Source organism: Mesoplodon mirus (genome assembly GCF_964341445.2).
Source record: "Mesoplodon mirus genome assembly, chromosome: 6".
In the NCBI taxonomy this organism is placed as follows: domain Eukaryota; kingdom Metazoa; phylum Chordata; class Mammalia; order Artiodactyla; family Ziphiidae; genus Mesoplodon; species Mesoplodon mirus.
In genome coordinates this window covers 74,247,931-74,272,048 of record NC_138982.1, presented here as the reverse complement: position 1 = coordinate 74,272,048, position 24,118 = coordinate 74,247,931, and the positions used below count along the sequence as shown (strand labels likewise).

Sequence of the window (24,118 nt, the reverse complement as noted above, 5' to 3'; positions counted from 1 at the left end):
AGTGGTCTTCAAATGGAGGCGGCCCTGCTCCCTTGGGCGGCGGTGGCGACATGAGCGCGTCCGACACGGAGAAGTGGGCCATGGAGGCCCCGACGGCCACCCTCTGTTGCCTGAGCACCTCCTCCTGCTCCTCCACCTGCTTCTGCTGCTCCTCGATCTGCTTGGTGAGCTCCTCTATCATCTGCTGCCGCTCGGCCAGGGAGGGCGCCAGCGGGACAGGCCCGCCGTGCGCGTCCACACACATTCTGGTGGGCAGGTCGTCGACCGTCACTTTGGCTTCTTCTAGGATCGTCTCGTCCTCCGGGTCATAGGCCACCTCCTCCCGCTCAGCTGCCTCCGCGGCCTTGTCCGCGTCCTGGCGTCTCCCGCGTTCTCCGAGCTAAGTGTTCAAGGCTCTCTCAGGACCGTACTCTTCCTCGGGGTCATACGGCCTGTCGTCTTCCTCCTCCTCCAGAGCTGTCTTTTGAGAACTGACCAAACTGCTGGACAATTGGGTCCAGCAGAGGCGCCGCCGGCAGCTCGCCGCCGGCTTTGGCTCTCGAGTCCTGGTGGGGGGCTGGGGTCGACTCGGCAGGCTCTTTGGTGGGGGGATCAAACGCCTTCTTCTTCCCAAAGAGAGTCTGCAGGATATATTCTAGGGGTGAAGCTGTTTTTGAAGAAGAGGAAACGGCCACCGCAACCGTCACTGACGCGGGTGACGCTCTGACAGTGTTCGTGGCTCCTGGTTTGAGCGACGACAGTATCTGTAACCCGGAAGATGAGGCCGGCGCACCTGGTGCTTCTGGAGGAGGCGTTGAGGGTAGGGGAGACCCCGGGGGTGTGCTGCTGACAGCCGCGTTCCCTGGGCGCAGCGGGTACTTGCGGGACTGCTTCTCAGGGAGCAGGGCTGCTGGCATTCTGGGGTGGACGGCATCCATTTCTTCTTGTGTCTGAATATGGGGCCGCTTCTCCTCTGTCTTGTCTGATTCGCCAGCATTTGAAGGCCGCTGTAATTTTTGGCAGATTACTAACCCCAGTATTATGTTTGGACGCGGTGACTCAAGACCTAAAAAGCAAAACAGTTGTGCAAATTTTAGAATCGAATTGTAGCTTTTGTCCTTCAGGGGTCAACTCTGGGTGTGAAGGGCAGCGGGGGGATGGTTTCCAGAGGGAGGAGGAGGGGGAAATTCTGTGGCAAAATAGAACCAAGTGTTCGAAGACCGGCTGCAAAAGACGCAGACTGCACCGCGCACCTGCCCAGCCTGACGGGCCCACAAACCACAAAACCAAGGGCCCAATGCACACGCGCATTCGCCCAGTGCTAAAATTATTACAGATTTTCAATTATACACAACGCTAGGGTAGAGGCGCGCTGGGGGAGGTGGGGAAGGCCAGCACGCACACACTCCAGGACGTTCACCTACTGGGAAGGAAGCCTGTATGTACCAGGATGTTTTCTAAACAAACTCTTAGCTGTGTTCCTTCATTTGCCTCTTGCTACAAATCAGGAAGGCAGCACCCCCTTTCGACTTTAACTTATGAGCTGCAATATGTAAATTAAGCTATTCATACTAAAATTAAAGGTTCAATTAAGGACCAATTCTACAACTCAATTGTAATGATCAACAAAATTATACGGATCGATATAGCACACGTCCTTCGATAAGTTCATGAGTCACTGGTGTCAAAATGGCAATTGATGTGAAAAGTGATGCTGACCAAAATGCCTAAAACAAATGTTCTTGCAGGTTTAGAAAGACATTCAATGACCAGTAACTTCTCAAAAGCTACCGAACGCTCAGGTCTCTGTCAACACAGGACGTGCGGCTTAAAGCCCAAAGGTGTTCAGGACAGGGGCAACAGAGGTCAGACCACGCGCACAACACGCTGGGAATTTCAGAACATTGCACAGTTCTTAAAACATCATGATTTCTTAACACATTCTTGGTCCACACATTCTGGATTGTGGTGCACTGGACCAGGAATGCTACTGTTTCTGTACGGCTCCGCCACCCTCACAGTAATAACAAACCTGGAATACCAACAGGGGAACAGAGAAGCCCACGTCACAGATCAGTAAGTTAGGGAGAAACGATAAACACGGCACCAAAATTTTGTTTCAACAGCATATTTTAAATTAATCAAATTGTATAAACTCAATTTACACGTAAATCACTATCGTGTAAAAGACATTCATGCTATATATTTTTGGTTGACTCACTAAAAAAGAAAATCAGCACTGTTTTTCCTATTCTTTCTGTGATTTGAAGTTGATCACAGATCAAAGAGTTGTCCCTAGACACCCATTGTGTAGTTCTGAGCGCCTGTCACCCTTCCTAAATTCCAACAGAGATGGGGTGACATGCCGAGCACGAGGGTGGCGGATGTCCCATCCCGCCCCCGAGGAGGAGGAAGACCTGGCATGCCAGAGTGAGCTGGGCTGGCCCAGCATCCGCATGGATCGGCAAGGTACTGCTGGCCCCCCTCCCCACTGTGCTCAGCGCCTCGTTTCACAGGCTGACATTCAAGGGCTGAGGTGCCCATGAAGACACCCACTCATGATAAGAGGAATGGCTTCCAGAATGTCCTCTGCCTGCCCTTCTAATGACAGTGGTGACTCAGGGGAAGGAGGAGCTGGGCAAAGGAGGGCGTGGACACAGGAAGGCCAGGCCCACTGCACTGAGCATGGCATCCAGATGGTTCTGCTCAGATGTGAAAGATACTCTATCAAGTTCGCTTTCTAATCAAAATGAATTATTTTAACTTAAAATAGTAAATCTCTCACTCGCTGTAACAGCCACTTACTGAATAATTCACAGCTCACTAATATCCAGTCTGGGGCATAGTCAATAGCTCAGCTGGCTCTCGTGGCCCTCTCTGTACCGACTGTCACCGACACGGCCCCAGAGCTGGCAGAACAGGTCCCCAGCCGAGCCACAAGCTGGAGCGTTGGCCAGCCCCGTGAGCAGGAGCAGCAGAAGAATGTGCTCGGCCACGCGGGTGGGGGCGGGGAGGGCTGGGGAGCCCTGGCCGGGGGCGTCCTCTCAGCAGCCCAGGGCCCACGACTGTCCTCACTGTCCTCAATGCAGATGGGCTATGCTACCTGTGAAGAGCTTAACCTCTAAGGTGCCAACACCAGGGCTTGCGGCATGAATCACGTTTCAGGTCAAAGATGCTGTGTGTGGAGGCTAAGGCACTGCGTTAAATCCAGGGAGATGGGGTCCTGTCCTCGGGAGGTGTGCCAGCCCTACAACTTGCAACAGCTTTATATGCCTCCTAACAAAAATGATACACCCCCGACTTGGCAAAATTCTCTAGACTCTACCCTTTGCGGTCACAGGCATCACAGGTGAGGGTAGGATTCAATTACTTAACATTTACATTTGTTTCGAAAACAGTAAACTCCCTGGAGACCAGCATCTAACTAAGCAGCTAGTATTTTTAAATGCTTTCAGCTCTCAACTACTTCATCTACACACACCCGTAAGCGATCTAATAAAGCTCCAGAGTTGGAGGAGTGTTAGTTATGCATTTCCCCACTAATCTTCCCCAGGATTTTACATTTGAATTGGGCTGTTTTTGAAGCAGTCAAACCTTCTCTACTTCACCTGTGCATGTTATGGCTGCATGGAGACTTGAAATGTAACTAGCACCGTGGAGATGACTTACTCGTGGAAGAATATGATTCACTGTGCTACCGGGGTCTCGGCAGTGACCTTTAGGGAGGTGAGGGCACGTCTGGCTCCACCCCACTCCGCAACCTCACGACAGGCGCCTGGCAACGGCACGCTGGACACAGTCAAAGGGCTACTACCACTGGGGCGGTGGCGGGGGCAGCTTTCCCCCGAAGGCCCCATTTTCTGCCTGGGGCCCCTGTGGGCGTGCCCACTGTTGAGTGTGACCCCTGGAGAGGAAGGGGCGCCCCGAAAAGACGCAGCAGCAGTGAGCACGCTGCCTGCGTGCAGAGACAGGGCTCCCTCCGGGGGCCCAGGGCACCACACCGGCTCCGCACAGGGCCTCTGTCCCATGGTTACAAGGGGGGCGCTTACTTACCGACCTCCCTTTGAGGGTAGTGGTGAGGCTTATGACTCATCAAGTAGATGAGAACTAGGTGGGAGGCCACTGAACTATCATTTCCAGACAAGGGGTACTGGTCAGACTGAGCACCGGGGTGTCGGCACCCCTGCCCAACGCCCTCCAAATTGCGGGAGCAAACGTGTCCACAATGTCCCGTGTGGATGAAACGAGCCTTCCTAGCTGCATGTAGGTCCCTGAGTCTTCACGGTGAAAGAAAGGGTCAGCCCCAGACCACCCGTACAAAGAGAGAAGTGGACAAACCCAGGGACGAGGGACAGCTGAAAAGGTGTGTGTGGATTTCCTGAGCCAAGACCCAAACCAGGATCTGTGTCCGGGTGTGTCAGCAACAGGGCCGCGGGGGAAGCAGCCCCCATGCACCTTGGATGTGGCACGGCGGGAGACGAGGTTTAGTTTTAATTAAGAAACCAGCTGAAAGCTGCCCAACTATCAAATGAGGCTTTTACCCCTAAATCAACCTGGCATGCTCCACTATTCAGTATTTACAGTGAACACCTTCTTATGGTCTGAGTCCGACAAGACAAAACGTCCACCTCTGCGGTGACAGAAACTGTGCTGGAGTTAGCAGCAACCATCCTCAAAGAGGACTTGGGCAGAGACCCAGCAAATACAGGGAGAAGCAGCTGCCCGCCCGCCACACTCGGCTCCCATGCAGACTTCGCCCGCTCCCACTCTTGGGTCCCTAAGACCTGAGCAAAGCCAGGGCTCCGCGTCCCAGTGAGGAGAGCGTCGTCCATCCGTCCGTCCGCCCGCCCGTGTCCACGCGCCCCCAGCGCAGCACCGCCGCCTGCACAGCCAGAAGCACACTGGCGTCGGCTGAGGCAAAGCCAGGTGGAGACACTCCTCCGTCACAGTGCACCTGGATGGGCACCAAGAGCTACCAAATGGTTCAAATTCAGACAAACGATGGCCAGTTTCCATGAAATATTCATTGATTTCAAAGGAGAGAGAAGCACTTTCCATTCAGCACCATTTTGCCTTTGATTACAACATCTGTACACAGCTACGCAGGAAGAAACGCAGAAACTGAAGACGTGCTTTTATCTGACAATATTGCAAGTCACGGAAACGGTCTGCTATTCAGGAAGCAGTTAAGAGTGAGGACAGAAGGCAGACACCACGGATGGAGCCAGCCTAAGAGAATGGCCCTCTCCCGGCAGTGCCTTGGAAGGCAGGTCCCTGTCCTCCGCTCAGGGTGGTCCACACCTTAGATGCCCGAGGGCCCTAGACAGGCGCCCCCCACCCCCTCGGGAGGGCCGGGCACCCTGGCCTAGGCCCAGCGTCCCATCTGACTGCTCTTCCTTCCGTGAATAAAGCCCCTAGAATTAAAAACATATATACTAAATTGAACAAGCTGAGATTTAGAAGCCCTTCGATTGAAAAAAAAAGTCTTTAAACGTTTATGGTAAAATTTCCCGTACAATCACGTTTCCAAAACCCCACCTACTTCTTTATTTTAATGAAACATTCGTTCTCTATTGTGGATGAACACCTGCAGGCTTTTGAGCATCCCCTTCAGGAAGTGACAGCCTTGGCAATGCAGGTGGAGGAGTGATGTCCACTCCGCTGGTCATCAAGTGTGGTCACTTAGCAGATGAGGTGGGCGCCCTGCCCAGCCTTCCTCGTCCCCGTGTCACCCCGGAACACCCAGCGCGGCCCCCTCCCTCTGCCAGCCGGGCCCCAACCCAGCACTGCACCAGCTCCCGCCGCGGCTCCGACTGGGGGATTCCTCGGTGGCCCGCACACCCCTGCCTCCTCACCACGCCTGACCTCGTCCACCTCTGCCCCCCTCAGGGTCTGTCTGTGGCCCCGAACCTGGCAGCCCCCTGCTCGTGTGACCAGGTGCACCGGGACGGTGTCAGGCAAGACCCCATCGCGGGCTCTGCAGGTGGAGCTGTGAGAGGGGCTCCAACACGGATGAAACAGGGCTTCGTCACCTCCCAGGTCCCGCTGCTACAGACACGCAGAGTGTGCGTGTCACAGGATCTACGCTCACACTAGGCCCCGCACAGGCTTCCGCCCTTGTGACTGACCAGAGGCTCTTCACGGTATCGGGAAGTCAGCTGCACCGTCGTCACCGCTGTGTCGGGAACACGGCGTCCAGGGAGCCGGCCGGCGCCCCAGGAGCTGCCCGCCAAGAACCTCGGCCACAGCCCTCCCTGCTGCCTGTCAGGCGGCACCGCTTTAGCGTGAGGAGTGGGACAGCCCCCCGGAGAGCTTGGCTTCTAACGTGTTTGGCACTGAGACAGTTCCGTGTGTTGTGTCAGGGGACACGAGCCCTGCGGTCACGGGGACCGACCAGGACGCTGGGCCCAGCCGCAGAGCCGCCGGGGCGCGTAAGTGCCTGGCCGCGGCAGGGGCGCTGGCCATGGACACGGAGGCGCCGCGCGCGGGCGTAGCTACTGCCTATAGAAGCAGGTGCTTCAAGAGCCCTCACCCCGGGTTACACTCAGCATCTTTTAGGCTTAGCCGTTTTGGGGGCGCCATGGACAAGGAGACGCTCCCATTTAGGCGAGACTTAAGTCCCGTCAACTTCTCAGGGTTAAGGGGAGTTGGGTCCCCAGAGACCACGCCCCCCCTTGGAATCACCCTTAGCTCCCTTGAGAAGCCTGAACTTTCTTTCTGGTCAGCCTGGAAATAATTCTTTAGAAGCAGCACTTTCTAAGGAATGAGTGAACAAAACGTGGTCTGCCAAAGACAAGAATTCGAGCAGCAGATTTCAAAGTGACTATTTCTAGAACTAGCTCCTGTCTCTCAACGCTATTTTTCGTTTCTCCTCAAAACGAATGCCTGCAGCGAAGAGGCTCTGCCTGACGCCTGCAAGGAGCCAAGCCCGCAGGCCAGGCCCAGGCCCCGCCCTCCCGGCACTGCCCAGCCCCTGCCAGCAACACCCTGCTCATGCCAGGCGGGCGGGCTCCGGACAGGGTTGTCCCTCTTCACAGGACTTTTCTAAGACAATGCACACCTTCCTCAGGGGACCTCCCGTGCCACCCTCCACTATCCGCTGCTTCACCCGTTCCCAAGTTCCGCTGCCAAAGGCCGGGTCTAGGTGAGGCACGCAGCTCGCTGGGACGGACTCCGCAGGGCGTGGGGGGGACGTGTGGGCGGAAGCCTGGGGCCTACCTGGTCCCTCAAAGGGCAGGAGTTTGGAGGGGACGGGGTCCGCGGCGCTCAGCGGGATCAGGTAGAAGTCCTTGACGTGCCTGCTGTTGTTTACCACGACGCCGAAGCGGCCGCGGCTACTGAAATAGGAGTACAGAGAGACGTAGGCCACCTCCTCCTCCTCCGTCGCGGGGTGGAAGCGGATCAGACACAGCTCCTGCAACAAACAGAGGGCGGGGAGCATTGACCTGCGGCCACTCGGAAAGGCAGCCACTTCTCCTTGCACCTAAGCCCCAAAAGCAGGAGGGAAGCGAGGAGAGAAGCGACCAGCCCTGATTCTGACTGTCACAGCCCTGCTGCCCAACACATCAGAACAATGAGCTGCTGAAGAGGACACAGGCCCGAGTCTCAAGACTGCTGGGTTTGATCTTGGTTTCGGAGGACCTGCTTTAAAACTACTTAGCCCCACTGTCCTCAACACAGAGCCCACCTCCTGGGGCTCTCGTACTGATGGGGTACTCTGTGTGCAGGGCCAGTCTGGGGCAGCGTCTGACACAGAGCTAAGTGACCACTAAGCGTGCGATGAGCTGCCCGCACCTCCGAAACGGGAGGGCTGAACTAGACCAGGGTCGTAACCCTTCTGTGACCCCAGTGAAAACCAGAGCCCCTCCCCCAAAGAGCACTGCATACGCAGACACACAGCTGCGTCCGCATCTCAGCGGTTCAGACTCCAGCCCAGCCGCCTCCCCCGACCTCTCCTCCATCAGCTCAGACAACAAGGGACACAGCATCTGTATTTCTAACTCTGAACCGCACATGCGCTCTCACAAAGCTTCCACCGTCGTGCTACTCAGACCCCCCTTCACAGGTTAGCCAGCTGTCAACTTCAACGTCCAGCTGCAAACATCTCACCAACTAGAGACAGTTCAAGTAGTAACGCGCAAGACGAGACGTCAAAGAAAGAGCCGTGTGTAAACAAACCCCTTCTCCCTTGGGTGCAGAGGTCAGACTGTGGGCAGGTACCTTAGACACCGAAGACCTGAGTTTGCCGACGTAATCCCAGACTGTCTTCGGGGCAATCCGTCCGCCGATGTGAATTGTGTCGGGCAGGTCCTAAGTGAAATGAGCTCTGATTCAATGGCCGGTGGAACCGTGGCCGTCACAGAGAGACACACCCCAAACTACCCGAGATTCACAACTAAGACAACTGCAACTATCCCAAACACAGCGGCAATAACTGTATCAAATGTTGCTTAGTTGACTAACATCCGGGATTATGAGTGACCAAACCCAAGGGTGGTAGGAGGATAACCTTCTGCTAAATAGGATGACATTTAGCAAAGTGTGTTACTGTTGTCTTTTATGAACATACACATACAGGAAAGATCCAGGTATGTCTCAGAAGAGACTGAGCACTCTTTGTTAAGTCTGAAACGCTAGTGCTGTTTCGTTAATTTTGAAAAATAAAAGACCTGTCATGTGCACCCCTCCACACCAGGGCAGGTCACCCGTGCCTGGCCACACCTGCAGTGGGCACATGCACACCCAGCTTTTGCACAAGCTCTAGCGGAACAGAGGGAGAAGGAAGACAAGCTTCAGCTTTTTCAGAAAAGAGGGAGGGTCTGATTTCTCATTTGAATTTTCGCCACTGTCCAAACTGCATAACCTGCTGACTCGGCCCGGCAACCCCTATTTTGCCTTCAGAGGTGCTTGTGCGTCCAGACACTCAGCAGGAAGGTGGTCACACGCCTGACTCCAGCGCGGGATTAGAGTGCCTTCGGAAAACGCGCGCACGCATGCACACGCACACACACACTCCTCTCCCTCCTGGTTCTAACCTCACTGAGATAATCAATATATCCAGAGATAGGAAACGCCTTAGTGACAAACTTCGCTACACTCTGCATGTTAATGAATCCTTTCCAAATGGTGCTGAGTTGAGACAAAAAGAGGGTGGTATCTCCTTCTGGAGGGGACTGGGACTCCGAGATGCTGTAAAACAAAACCACAGAAAATACGTGAATCTTTCTCTCTGCCCAAAGAATCCCCAAGATTTATTTATTTATTTATTTATTTAACGTGTTTATAAAAGCAAAGTGAATTCCTGCAAGTTTTGATAGCTTACTTTTTCAAATTAATTACCTTCATTATAATGATATGAACACATTCTGGTCAAAGAAATATAAACTATATAGGCAATAAACTGGATGGCTGTAAATTCAAATTCCAGTTTTCAACAACTATATGTCTAAGGCGATAATTAGTCATCCTAAAACTGAAGCTTTAAAAAAACGCCTTTCTAAAATAGAAAATTGAGGAGAGTTGTATATCTGGGTGGATTTCAGAGCCGAACGACTGAATCACTCATTACTGCTCCTTTGTTCATCTGAAGGAAAGGCCACAGCTCAGCTGCTCAGACCACACACACGGGGGCAGCACCTGATGCTTGGCGACAGCGGGACCGACAGGAGGTATCTGGGCTCGGGCAACGTGGACGGCTTGACCAAGATGGACTTGGGCACCGTCACGGAGGTCGGCAGAGGCTTCGGGACATCCTGTCGGGGCTCTGCTGGGTGGGCGCTGCCTGGGCGGGCTGCCGAGGGAGCCGTGCCCGTGCTCGGCCTGCCTGGTGCAGTCCTGGGGTCTCGGCCGGACACCGTGACTGTGGTGAGCACTGCGCCGCCACCAGGGGCCGGGCAGGGGGCGCCTTCCAGGGCGGAGGGCTCGGGGTGGCCGTCCGCTGGAGGCACCGGGAGGGACTTTCCCTCCAAATGGGCGCGAGCAGCGCTTTCCAGGTCTGGCTCCAAGGTGTTTTCAGGCAGAGTTTCTGGGGCCGCATCATCGGCTGAGCTGAGAGCGGGCTCAGAGGCAGAGCTGTCACGCTTGGACCTTGAGTCCTCCTTCTTGGCAGAAGTTGACCACTTTCGTCTTTGCGGAGCTGGCTCATCTTCCGACGATGGAACCTGACCTGGAGAACAGAAGGCAGGCCTTCGTGAGAAGTCCCACACATTCGAGAGCAAAGCCTTCCCATGGGCAGACAGACGATCACTGCTTTAAAACAACAACACTATAAAGGTAGGGGCTCACTTCCTAAGCTTGAAGAAACAATTCTAGCCTTTCCACTGTGTAACTTGGTATGAATGCAGCCGTCCTGAGAAGGGTCTCCACAGTCTCCCCCCGGATCTGCTCACCTGTGCAGATCTTACAGTTCCGGTCAAAGAGGTGTGTGCGGTGCTGCCCGGTCGTGTCCTGCAGCATGCCGCCGCCAAGGCCCAGCAGCGGTACCGCGCTCCTCTCGGGGGCCGCCCGCACCGATTCTTGCTGTTCCTAAAGCACAAGAAGCAGAGGAGGTCATCTCTTTCCCACCCCCTCTCCAAATTAGCAGCACCCATGGAAAAAACATCTCACGTGATGAAGAACCACTGAAAAAAGAGGAAAAGGACTACTGAATACAAGTACTTGAGAAGCAATACAACTACACACACTTGTGTCAGCTCAGTGTCTTGCCCAGTAATTCAGGCACCTAACAACGTCTGGAACGGGATCATCTTTGTCAATTCTCGTGAGCACTGGAAATCCTAAACGCTTACATCACAATCTGATACTGGCGGAGAATCTTCCATATCGGGAATAGTTTCCGGTTTAACGGTCGGCTTCTTAGTCTCATTATGCAAGTTAGTTCCGGACTCCATCACCTAAGATGAAAAAGACAGACAAACGTGAACCCTTAGCCCTTCTTTCCCAAGGGGACTCTCTCATGCCAATAGGCTATTAATTCACTCGGGGGTGGGGTTGGGGGCAGCGTTGGTGTCAGGCTTCTGGCATCCGCAGCCGCCTCTCCCGTCGGCACACACAGGATTTGACGATCTCTCTTTCCACATGGAAAGCCCTTTGGAGACAAGTTCTTCTGGCTTCATTCTCACAAGTTTTGCCAAAGAGATTTCTTCACGCAGAACACGATGGAAGAGCCCCTGTAAACAAACATCTCTTGTTCACTCGTTCAAAACCCTCTAAGATACTGGAGAGGATGTGGGCAGCAAGGCAAGCCCCTGCCCCGCGGCAGGACGAGGGCCCAGAGCCTCCCATCGAAGCTTGGAGAACAAGGGCCCTGAATTCGGGCAGCTGATCTCCAGTATCCCACCGCACTAACCCTGCTACAAAGACCACTTCACAGAAAACACAATTGACTGAAGAAGGTACAGTGTTAGGGACAAAGGTAGAAGAAATCCCTTCTGCCAGCGGGTTAACAAGGCGAAATGGAAAGTCAGAGTATGTGCCCTGCTTCTAAACACAGGCAAGAGGTCAAGAGGATGGTCCAGACAGCGTGGGCCCCGGCAGGCACACAGGCGCGCAGGTGGCAAGAACCTCAGCTGGCGAGCGCCTGGCCCCACGGGAACAGCATGCCACTCACCCGCAGCCGCAGGGGGACCCAGTGCCCTAACCCAGGCCTGGGCAGCCCCTGGCCAGGACTGCCCCCATTCCCGACGGTCGGACACGCACCTGGTCGTTGGGGTCCTTGAGGCTGAACATGAGGCTGCGGTACTTGCTCTTGTACCGACTGTCTGTGACTCGGAACAAGTTAAACATCTCCTTCTCGAGGTGCAGTGCAATTTTTCCTACTTCATTTTCTGTCATGATTAAGTCATCGCTGTCAGTGACTCTAGATGGAATGAAAAAAGCCCCACGGTAACTGCTGCACTTACCATGCCACATGGGATCTCAGCTCCCCAACCAGGGATGGAACCCCGGTGCCCCCTGCAGTGGAAGCACGGAGTCTTAACCACTGGACGCCAGGGAAGTCCCACATGTGACATTTTTCTTAAACAGCAGGGCCATCGTGAAACAACCACCCTTTACGTGGAAAATTTTCCACTTCAACAGATAAGAAACAAAGTGGAACAGCCCACCTTTTCCACAAGATCTCCTTCAAGGAGCGTCGTACGTTTTGCCGAATTTGAGAATTTGGCTGTGACGAGGCGGGGCGCGCGGGGCCCAGGCGTCCCGGGGCTGCAGAGGCCAGGGGAACCGAGGTGGTCCCAGGCTTCCTGATGGCGCCCACCGAAGCAGCGGAGCTGGGGAACTTTCTGGAAGCAGACGTGGCAGCAACAGGCGCCAGCCTTGCCTGCTTGGCCGAGGGAGTGCTGCCCGAGGGGGAGGGGGCAGCCGAGAGCCACGGCCTCTTGGGGATGGTGCCCTTGAACCCCGGTGGCAACTTTTTGATGGCCGGTTTGGCTGCCGCCGCATTTGCAAAAGGAGGGGACTTCTTTGGAAGGAGACTTCTGGGCGAGGGTTGCTTGAGGCCCCCCGAGGAGCCTGGAGGAGCCACCTTCTTCGGCACCGCCGCCACCGCCGCCTTGGCCTCTGCGCGTCTGTCCTCCTTCACGGCTGAAAGGAGAGGGGCCGCTTAGTGAGGCAGGGGTGCAGGGGACCCCACACAGCATGTGCACCCGAAACCAGCAAAGCTAGTAACCAGGCATCACTGTGAGACAGATTTAAAGAGGATTTTTAAAGTAACTGTTAAATTCAGAAAAGGAGTGTAAACAGGGCTACCAGCAACATTTACGATACTGAATATACTTTGTTTCAGAGAGAAATGCGTTAGTATTAAAACTTTTACTTCAACCGATAAACCAGTAAGCGATCAAAGGCTTGATGTGAACCGTTAGCTTAGCTTGGAACTCCAAGGCCAAATTTCGCTGTATCAAGAGAAGGCATAGATTTCAAAGACCACTCGCATGGAGAGTCCCAGTGCAGTTTTTGGTGAACAGGGGCTTAGAAACTCTTTCCAGGGTGGATCAGACACATTCTCTTCGAATGCATATCCAAGCCCCACCTCGGGGGCCCTTGGGGCACTGGAAGGACTAGCGAGAGTCCACCCTGGGGTTAGGGGCTCACAGGTGCTCATCGTCCTCTTGGACAAGAGTCAACTGGACACGGTTAATAAATATATAGAATGTTGGCAGAAAACTGCAACATGGGGGGAGACCAGTTACTTTTACACTAGGAGCTGGGTGGCAGGAACGCCACCTGCGGTCATTCACGTTCCCATTCACACCCCTCTAGTAGTAGCTCGCTATGGGGTAAGACAGTAGGTTAGCACTTTTAATGCAAACAAGGATTACAGCCCAAAGCTAAAATGAGAATCTTTATGCCAGTACTTCGCATGGACTGATTCCGCTTAATCCTGTATCAGACCATCAGAATTACAGTCAGAGGCAAGCAAGGAGGTTCATCCTAAGACCAGTCCCTCGGTCTTAGGGGCGAGCGGCCCAGCAGACGTCCATGGGGAGCCGTGACGGAGAGCTGGGGCGTGTTCCCAGATGGCCCCGCTCAGGCCCACCGCCCAGAACGTCTGGGACCCAGGGCAGAACGGGGTGCGGGGGGGGCAGGCAGGTCCAGGGAGCAAGCCAGGAGAGCACAGGGACACCACCTAGGGCCACGTCACACAGGATCGACGGAGAAGCCGCCTCCCCAGGCGCAGGCTTTTCTCAAACTACCCACAGCGCAATGAGCCCCCACATGCTAAACAGGAGACTTCGAGATGCTCTAGCAGCCTTCCGATTTTACGCAGGGGTTGAACACCCACCAATGCCAGTCGGCTGCCGGTGCTTCTTGCAACTGTCCTAGTGAAGCAGGGAGAAAATCTGAAGTCCGGGGACAGAGGTGAGACCCTGTCTACAAATAAGGCCTGACCCCACAAGAGCCCCCAAGGCGTTCACAGCCTACACCCTGCGTGACCATCCTGGCGAAGGGCCGAGCGCTGCCCTCAGGACTGCCTTCCTCCAGCACTGGTCAGGCCAGTTCAGCCACAGGTGTTAAAAGCCCAGGGACCGCAAGATTTTTCCATTGCATAGTACAGGTGAAATTACCTATTTTTAGAAACTTTGCAACAGCGCTACACACATCCAAAACTTAGAACCCTGTCAGAAGTACTTCATTGTCATCAAGCAACAATCCTGACTGCAAATCTCCTATTTTCATCTCACAGAGCACCCCCCCAACCTTATGTCCCCTTGTCCACGGTGTCCCAATCACTGGCCCCACGTGTGCCGGCACCCCCGGGCTATGCTGTTCAGGCTTTCCCAAGACCACCCGCTCCCCGCTGAGCAGCACGCTTGTGCTCTACATCCACCCTGCTGGCTGTCACCCACGTCCCGTCAGCAAGTCACAGCTGTCTGACAAAGGAGGAACTGGCCACGTCATAGGAGCTAAGAACTATGTTTCTACGTACATTATTCATCAGCTCAAATCCATATTCCTAAGGCGCTACCATACCTCAGTACATGGAAACTTATCTTTACCAGCTCAGCCTCGGCTAACGGGGTCCACAGCACCTCATCTAGGCGGGGGGTGGGGGGAGAGACTGCTAGAGCTTAAGTTAAATGAAATGGACAGAGGCCCCTCTTCTTGGGGGAAGGAACGAGAGTGGAGTGGAGCGGGACGCGGTGCCAGCTGTGACTGCCAGCAGGGGATGAAGGAACAAACCCGTCAGGATTAAAATCGAGTCCTAAAACCAGCTCACTCACTGACTTTATACAAACTTTGCTGCGATTATTTTAGTAGCACACTTTTAAGCAACTCTAAAAAGCTGGCCTAAGGTGCTTCCAGAATTCTCAATGAGGCACCCATGATGGGGCCTCAAACACATCTTACCATGTGACATTTACATTGTTTCAAGTGAGAATTCCTGTTGACTCCGAACACATTCACTCCCTAAGATCAACGCTCCTACTGGTCTAACCGGTGTTTTGTCTCATTCAGGGAAAACAGAAGCCAGGAGCTTAATTTTAGGACATTCACAGTACAGGTGATTAAAGTGACCTGCTATCCAAGAGTGGTAACGGCAAATGAACGTACTCTATTTAAAAAGCAGGGGATGGCTTTCCTTAACCATTGTGCTGCTCTTCTAGAAGATTAGCTGCTTCTGGCTTTTAAAAGTCAACTTTCATTATCCCTCACCTGCGTCTCAGAGCGTATGTAAGTATGATTACATAAATAAAAAGTTAGTAAAATGTGGAAACTGGTGGACCCCAAACTGGTGGTCAGCTCTATCCCTCTTCTACTTTGAGGAAAAATGCTCAAAACAGAAAACAGGTGCATGTGGTCCCACCGTCAGCTGGATGCGGGTTAGCTGCTGCTGGAATGGCAGTGACACCATGTCGTGCCAAAGCGTCTGACAGCGACAGAAGCATTACTTCTGAGTAGAGCTAAAATCACATCTGCAAATTCTTCATCCAAATTCCCTTTTAACTGTATTATGTGTATACATTCACAGAAGAGCAAGGCGTAACCAACCGACCTCGAAGCGCCAGTTCTAGAACAGGACAGCAGCCCACCCACCCCCGGCAGAGTGGCTCCAGCAGTGGCAGGGCCCCCAGTGCTGCCAGCTCGAGGCAGGGTGACCACCTGCCCACGTGCCGGACAGAGACGGCCTCCTCGGAATGTACACCCAGTCTGGGCCATCCCGGGGGCTGCCGATGGGGAAAAGAGTGGCCCAAGTTCCAGGCCAGGTGCTGTCTCGGGGAGCAGATACAGGAGGAAAGGCTGGCCGGTGGCCAGGCCACCGCCCCAGATGACGTCGTTTCTGCTGCGTCTGGCCATTGGTTTCTACTGGAAACGAGTTGTTTGTGGTGAAGCCCGGCAGGAACCAGGCAGGCCGGTGCGCTCAGGGACCAGCAACAATCTAATTGGCTAACTTCCCAGGAAGCATGAAACTGGGGGCCTTGCCACACGGCAAGGTGGGCCATGCTGCTATGGCATTGCTGGCCACTGGGTGGCACTGGTGGGCCTTCGAGGGGACAGGAGGAAAAGGGAGTGGAAGCTGTGTTACTGGGAGCAGCCAGTGCTGTGCAGCAGCACAAGGAACCGGCGCCTGGCAAGAGCCGAGTCGCACCGCACAGCACAGCATCGCGTGGCTCCCGCCCAGTCACAGCTCAGGGACAGCCGTTGCCGGGGTGGGCCCTCACAGGGACCAGTGAGAAACCCTGAGGGACGGTCACTGCTTTATACCTTTCGTCCTGCCCCAAAGAGGTGCCAAGTTACCCTAAAAATCCCCAGATATGAGGCTTTCAGTCACACTGACACGGTGGGGGGCAGGGGGGGAGACACTACTCAGAATGATTGGCTGTAAATGCCAAAGGAATCGAAGAGCTTCGGATGTGACCAGGTGCCAAGCAAGCCCACGTGGTGCAGGTCGGAGCGTCCCCTCCCCCCCGCCATTCCCACAGGGCCCCAGATCCACCCAGGCTCAGTGGTGAGGCCGAGGCAGCTACCGCCACAAGGCCCGGGTAACGTAACGGGACCAGCCAGGGCTCAGAGGACACAGTGGACCAGCGGCAGGGGTTGGGGGGAGTGGACTCTGCTCACTGTGACATCAGTTCTAATTTCAGCTCAGCCTGACACGTGTACGAAGACGTTTCTCATTACAACTTTGTTTCTTGGCTGTCAAGACTTTAGTGTGAAAAGTCAAGTAGCAAGAGAGAACCATTTTACTTTTGTGCCTTTGCTTAAATAGTTTGCAGTGAATTATTCCTGTAGAAGTTATGCTTACACAGAAACAGAGACAATCCCCACCGAAGACTTGGGAGGCCTGATCTCCATCTCTGGGGCCCTCACGCCAGCTGCCCTCCATCGCTAGGGGTCTGTATGTGGGTCCACAGCCAAACTGCCATGATCTGGGGCTACACAAAGCTTGTCCAGATTGACTTCTTCTTACTGATGTGCAGTATGTGAGCGACTTACACCTCAAGAGAGGTGCACAGAACTGGCCGTAACAAGCTTGCAAAAAACCAAGTACGCCTCCGGAGGCAAATGGACCCTTCCTTCTTTTCAGAGTTTCACAGATTTTGAAAACCAAAACCCAATTCACGCTGGACTGGTAATATATGAAAAAAATGGTCACATCATCCTCCAGCACGAACCACGAGAAGGAAACGGGGCCGAGGCTGTGTGTGAGGCAGGCGTTCCGCTCTCCTGTCTACGCCAACTGCACTGGCGGGGACTGGCCGCCAGACCTGACGCTCAGCTGCAAGTAGAGCTGCTGCTTTCCCTCATCTCCAAAACCCGCCAACAGGCACTGTCACCACTTTGACAAGGTTCAACTGTAACTGTTATCTGTGCCTGCGCCATCTGCTACTTCAAGCAACATGATGGGGTCGAGGGCGTGATAAGACTCTGGGGCACAGAGCCCGCGGCACCTGCTGACCCTGGCGGGTTTAGCGGCCGTTACCTTTGTGCTCGTCTTGCTGTCGCCCCCAGGTGCATGGCAACGCCCCGACCTTCGTTGACAGAAATCAAAGTGGAAACCCTTCTTATCGATCTTCCAGGTTTACTTCTTTAACTTTCAGAAGGTAAGACTATGACTACGTGCACGGTGAGGTGCAACATGCAAAAAATCAAAAACATTACTTTACAGCTTCAAGTATACCTGAGACTCCTACACCGTGTGGGAGGGTTTACAGCTGCATCTTCAGAAAGATCCCTTGGGACTCGATGCCACCTAAGGGACTCTGCCACGGGACCGTCTGTGAACAGTGCCACAGGAGATGCAGAGCCCCAGAGGCCACATGAAGGCCAAAGGGCAGGTGAGGTGAGCAGGACCAATCCTGCTAGAAACTTCTACCCCGACCCCCCGCTAAAGCACAAGAACTAAGGGGGGCAGCCAGGATACATCTGAGGGACTCTGTCAGAAAAAGTACATGTACATGCAAAACCTTCCCTGCACTAATTTTCTGAACAGTTGGCTATTAAAAAAAAAAAAAACCTGTAAAAAGTAAAACACTTAAAAATACGAGAGAATGCCAATGATCAAGAAAATTCCAGGTATTTGGATAACATTAAAAACAGCTGTCAAGGTAAATCCTTATCAGGACAAGTTTTGGTTCTCTCTCCAAATGGGGGGAGGAAATTGGTGAGATGTACAAGGCTGCTTTGTCCCCACCCACATTTTTTTGCCACTGCAGATCTGGAAGAGACAGAGAAAAACAGCTCGTGTAGCTGATAAAACATGCCTCTCCCACCGTTCCATTCCTACCAAACACCCCTTGGTCCAGGCAGCGCCCCCCATCTATGTCACCATGGGGACCTGTCTTCTCTTACTACCTGTGAAGCGTGCTCCCGGAACTCACACCACCGATCCCTGTGAAACCCGCGCCCCCAGATCCACTTCGCCACAGCACAGGAACCGGACGTGTGGCACACGGAGACCACGGGGCAACACTTACGTCAGGGCAGGATGCTAACACATCACTGGACCTGGGTGCACAGGTTCTGCCAGGGGTCCCCACTTCAATTCTCAAACCTACATGGAACTGCAGAAATCTGATTTTCTAGTCAAAATTTATTCAGGTCCCCAGAGTTTCAAGTCATCTCGGAGCCATTTAGGGAGCCCCAAACATGGGAACATGTGCCTATGCCTAACACAATTCCACTTCCAAACCCTAAGCAACCAGGGCCACTTTAGAAGAACATCTTCAGCCCTCTTCGTGCCTGTGCCTGGACATTAACGAGAGGCGATGAAGAGGAAATGAAGAGAAACCATGAGGAGGACTACGAGACACAGGGACCTGGGGGGAAATACAATGGCAACTGTTTCCCTAAGTTACGCTGTTTTTGTTTTCAGAAAGTCTGAAAAACAATTTAAAAAACTCATCAGAGAACAAGTGGGTGTTAATCCCATCACTGTGAGGACCTTAGGATCTACTGACTGCGCCACGAGAGAAGCAGGTCAGAGCCTCTGTGTAGCAAGGTCTTGCCCACGATGCTCATGCAAGGCTGCCCTGAACCCACAACCCAAGGCCAGTGCCAATGGCCTGGGAGAAGTGGGGTGGGGGCAGAGCACCTCCAGGGGCCGCACACTGGCTGCCTAAGGATCCACCCAAGCCCTGACCCGAGTCCAGGGCAACATGGGAAACGCCCCCTCCGAAGAGCGGTCCCGGCATCACCTGCACCCAGAAACATATCACGCTCTGCAGCTAGGGAGGTGGGTGGGGACGTGGTGGGGATGCAGGGCTCTGCTGAGTGTGTGCGGGGGGCCCCCTCCCATTGTGCCTGTGTGTGGGGACCCGTGGAAGGTCCACAGCCACTGCCACTGTCAAGTAATGGTTTGGGGAAGAGGCAGAGGCACAGCTGCTGCTCACCGAGGTTCAAGTCGGGTGTTTACCTTCGACCTTTTACACTCCTCCCAATCATCTTTTGGGAAGATGACATTTCTGGGATAACAGAAAATGATCAGAAGCAACTAGCTCAACAGCATGTCCCTTATGCAGGCTACAAGCTGTGGCTATCCATCCACGTACTTCTGAGACGTAAATGTGCTACAGTCATCAAGACAGTGTGGTACTGGCACAAAAACAAAGATAGATCAATGGAACAGGATAGAAAGCCCAGAGATAAACCCACGCACATATGGTCACCTTATCTTTGATAAAGGAGGCAGGAATGTACAGTGGAGAAAGGACAGCGTCTTCAGTAAGTGGTGCTGGGAAAACTGGACAGGTCCATGTAAAAGTATGAGATTAGATCACTCCCTAACACCATACACAAAAATAAGCTCAAAATGGATTAAAGACCTAAATGTAAGGCCAGAAACTATCAAACTCTTAGAGGAAAACATAGGCAGAACACTCTATGACATAAATCACAGCAAGATCCTTTTGGACCCACCTCCTAGAGAAATGGAAATAAAGACAAAAATAAACACATGGGACCTAATGAAACTTCAAAGCTTTTGCACAGCAAAGGAAACCATAAACAAGACCAAAACACAACCCTCAGAATGGGAGAAAATATTTGCAAATGAAGCAACTGACAAAGGATTCATCTCCAAAATTTATAAGCAGCTCATGCAGCTCAATAACAAAAAAACAAACAACCCAATCCAAAAATGGGCAGAAGACCTAAATAGACATTTCTCCACAGAAGATATACAGACTGCCAACAAACACATGAAAGGATGCTCAACATCTTTACTCATTAGAGACATGCAAATCAAAACTACAATGAGATATCATCTCACACCAGTCAGAATGGCCATCATCCAAAAACCTAGAAACAATACATGCTGGAGAGGGTGTGGAGAAAAGGGAACACTCTTGCACTGCTGGTGGGAATGTGAATTGGTACAGCCACTATGGGGAACAGTATGGAGGTTCCTTAAAAAACTACAAATAGAACTACCAGATGACCCAGCAATCCCACTACTGGGCATATACCCTGAGAAAACCATAATTCAAAAGGAGTCACGTACCAAAATGTTCATTGCAGCTCTACAATAGCCCGGAGATGGAAACAACCTAAGTGTCCATCATCCAATGAATGGATAAAGAAGATGCGGCACATATATACAATGGAATACTACTCGGCTATAAAAAGAAATGAAATTGAGCTATTTGTCATGAGGTGGATGGACCTAGAGTCTGTCATACAGAGTGACGTAAGTCAGAAAGAGAAAGACAAATACCGTATGCTAACACATATATATGGAGTTTAAGAAAAGAAAACGTCATGAAGAACCTAGGGGTAAAACAGGAATAAAGACACAGACCTACTTGAGAATGGACTTGAGGATATGGGGAGGGGGAAGGGTAAGCTGTGACAAGGCGAGAGAGAGGCATGGACACATATACACTACCGAACGTAAGGTAGATAGCTAGTGGGAAGCAGCCACATAGCAAAGGGAGATCAGCTCGGTGCTCTGTGACCACCTAGATGGGAGGGATAGGAAGGGTGGGAGGCAGGGAGACGCAAGAGGGAAGGGATATGGGAACAGACGTATATGTATAACTGATACGCTTTGTTATAAAGCAGAAACTAATTAAAAAAATGCGCTGGGAAGGTGGTCAGTGAGAAGGTGATGTGCAGAGGAGGGGGGTGGGGCAGAGGGAAGAGAAACCCGGCCTGTGAGCAGAGCCACCACCTCCTTGAGGCCGGGCTCCCCGCCCCTCCACCCCAATCTTCCCTCAAAAACCGGGAAGTCAGAACTGGGGATAAGTAAGCACCCACCCCTCCCCCAAACCCCGCCAGCTTTCCTTTCTCACTGTGCGCCCTACATCTGACTCCACACTCCGAGCCTGGGGGCAGTCTCCCGATTCTGGTCGACAGAGATGGAAATCAACTGAATTGAAATCAATCACCCAGGGTTTTGTGGCTACACCTCGGTTTCCCTTTCATTCTGTCACGGGCCTATAACCGACTGAGAACATTCAGCCCAGGATTCCAACATGACGGCTCCCCACCCATTCACAGCTGGGCGATGCTTATATTTAGGTCCACTCGTAACCCCTGTAGAGGCGCTACGGTGTAGAGGTGCTATAACTTGATGGATGTTTGCGACACGTTGTTAGCATGAAGTTCTTGGTTCAAACAACCTGAGGTGTATTGAGACTCATTTTAATAGAGCAACTGGTTAATTCTATATTTAACCACTCACTCCAAAAATCCAAAAATAAATACACAAATAAATCTGTATATAGACATATACACACACAGTATTGCTTGGCAGTTTACTTGCAACGCCATTTCTTAGGTCTTGGGTCATTTACATTCTCAAAATGCATCTAGTTATGCAGTCTTCTAACCACACTACATCCATGAGGCCTTCCCTTAGGCCACTGGCCTAAACAGCCAGCTGAGAGGAGGAAGCAGCACGTGGCTATAATCCTGGAATTTAGGGCCATTTAACCTCTTGTGCTTTTTAAAAAAGTTGCAAGAGTATAAAAGATAGCATAAATAAAAACACAAAATGACCTTAATCATAGAAAAATAAGAATAAGATGTGCCCCAGAGCAATTTAAGTTTCTAAAATTTAATTTTGGAGAATGAGCTGAGAAAAAGAAGAAAGAGAAAAGATTCAAGCTGCATGATCTCATCTGGGATTGCAAAGGTCTGTCTGAACTTGAAGCCTGGGTGGCATGACCCAGCAGTGCACGCCAAGACTCCTGGTCTGGGTGCTGCTCAGAGTGGAGAGACATTGTGCTCACTTACTTTCAAGCACGGGAAGCAGGGTAAACAGCCTTCAAGACTGGCATGTGTGTTTATGTTGTGTGTAGTATGTGAATTGGACATAAAAAAAATTCCGGTTCGGTCAAGAATAATATAACTCCTGCAAATCATGCTTCAGTTGAAAATCAGCTACAACCCTACTGTGCTGATAGTAATAGGCTCCCACAATATACAAAGAAGTGAGGGTCACGTGTGCTGGGAGCAGACTGTGTGGAAAGGCCCCCGCGTGGAGAGCCCACGGCGGTGACGGCGCAGTGGTGAACACCTGGATGACGGCGGACCCTGAGTGCCGGGCAGCGCACCGCCTTGTCAGGTTCTGCTGAAGATACTACACATACTTACCAGAGCCTGATAATAAAGAAAAGCGATTAAAGACATCAGTCGTCGGAGGTGAGACATTCAGCAACGGGGCTGGTACAGCTTTTTGGAAACACGGACAGGAAGTCCCGACAGACTAAGGATGGGCACGCGGGGCTCAGGAGACCTCCTGGACTTGGGCAAGGGCTTTGATCTCTGCAGGTGCAGCAGAAAACACGGCTAGAACTCCTAGCTCTGGACAGGCCCGAGTGCACGGCCGTCCAGAAAGACCGGGAAGGGTCCAGAGCTCCCCACACCCCGGGTGATACATACATTTATACAACAGTGGCGGCCAGGGGGCGGCAGTCTTTTCTGGCTTTACTGCATTGTAATTGTGGTCGCTGGCCCAGGACGGCGTGCTGCTGTCACAGGGTGGCTCCTTAGCGAGGACCTCACTCCTTGGAGGCACCACCGCCACCTTCCTCGCTGTGTTCTCCTTCTTGTCTGGAGCCGGTCTCTTGTGCACAGAAGAGATTTTAATGCCTGCCTGGATAATCAGTAAAGCCCCAATCATGAACGAGGTCAGAAATTAACCTTTGTGCATTTCACTCTGCAGTGAGGGTCACGACTCAATCAGCTCCTGGACCATCCTAAGCCCAATGCACTGCATCTGCTCAGCAGAGGGCTTGGCTACTCCCCCACATCCAGCAGGCCCGCATCAACATCCGAACGATGAGAAGGTCCCTGACACAACAACCCGTCAACCTAGCATCCTGATGAGGCGCTAGGCCGCCAGGATATCCGAGGGGCCGTGGAGTGAGGCAGTGAAGCAAGGCGGAGAGCACGGCAGACCGGGGCCCCGTGTGAGAACGCGCCCAAGCAGCACGGACAGGCAGGAGCTGCAGACACAACAGCACGTGGAGAAAGGACAGGCGTACAAACGACATCCCTGTACCCCACCACTCAGTGCGGTGCCCCCAGAACCCACTGGCCACCCCGCTGACTGTGTGTCAACTCCCCGCACAGACTCCAGCAGGGACCACTCTCCTCCCAGAGGGGCTGGCGTGTGGGTGGAGAGCTATTCCACGCAGCAGCCGGTTCCCACGTTTCTATCAGTTAATCCCTCGGCAGGAGGCGGAGAAGGAAAACATGAGAACACGTGCCTATTTGTCATTTCGACAAGAACACTGGTGGGCAAGGCGGAGGGCAGTGTGAAGGTGCCTGCATCCCGTCCGGGCCTGTGTGCCCTACACTCTCCAAGTCAACCCACCGAGCCTGTAACCTCCAGACGCTCATGGTTTGAACTACACAAATGGTTGGTTTCAGTCAACTTACCTGAACGCTCCATTTCTGAAGAATGATTTTTTCTGGCTTTGTCTTGGGTTTCTCTTTAGGTTTTGGTTTCTCCTCTTTCCCTGCGCTCAGGAAGCGCATGGTGGCCGCGGCGTGTTTCCGGATACACTCGCTGCTGCAGTAGACAGAGTCGGGCTGCGCCACGCTCGAGCACCCGGGGCCAACGCATCTGGCGGCACCAGGCGCCTCTAGGACCTGCAGGATCAGACGTGGCTTCAGTGTACTCACCCACTAGGTGGGTATGGCACTTTGTAACATAACTATTTATGGTACCGAGATGACTGCTTTTAAT

The 24,118-nt window shown here is 52.9% G+C and overlaps 1 protein-coding gene across 1 annotated transcript in view; it reads right to left on the bottom strand.

Moving 5' to 3' along the window:
- Nucleotides 1-24,118, bottom strand: part of LOC309806873 (death-inducer obliterator 1-like) — a gene marked incomplete at its 3' end in the record, with an annotated part of 30,451 nt that overhangs the window by 1,062 nt on the left and 5,271 nt on the right. The window contains 14 exon segments of the mRNA XM_082625887.1: nt 2-379; nt 383-458; nt 460-1,045; nt 7,198-7,393; nt 8,200-8,289; nt 9,015-9,168; nt 9,616-10,144; nt 10,368-10,503; nt 10,767-10,871; nt 11,031-11,147; nt 11,677-11,836; nt 12,084-12,561; nt 22,807-23,020; nt 23,809-24,021. Of these exon segments, the coding sequence (XP_082482013.1) occupies nt 2-379; nt 383-458; nt 460-1,045; nt 7,198-7,393; nt 8,200-8,289; nt 9,015-9,168; nt 9,616-10,144; nt 10,368-10,503; nt 10,767-10,871; nt 11,031-11,147; nt 11,677-11,836; nt 12,084-12,561; nt 22,807-23,020; nt 23,809-24,021 (3,432 nt within the window).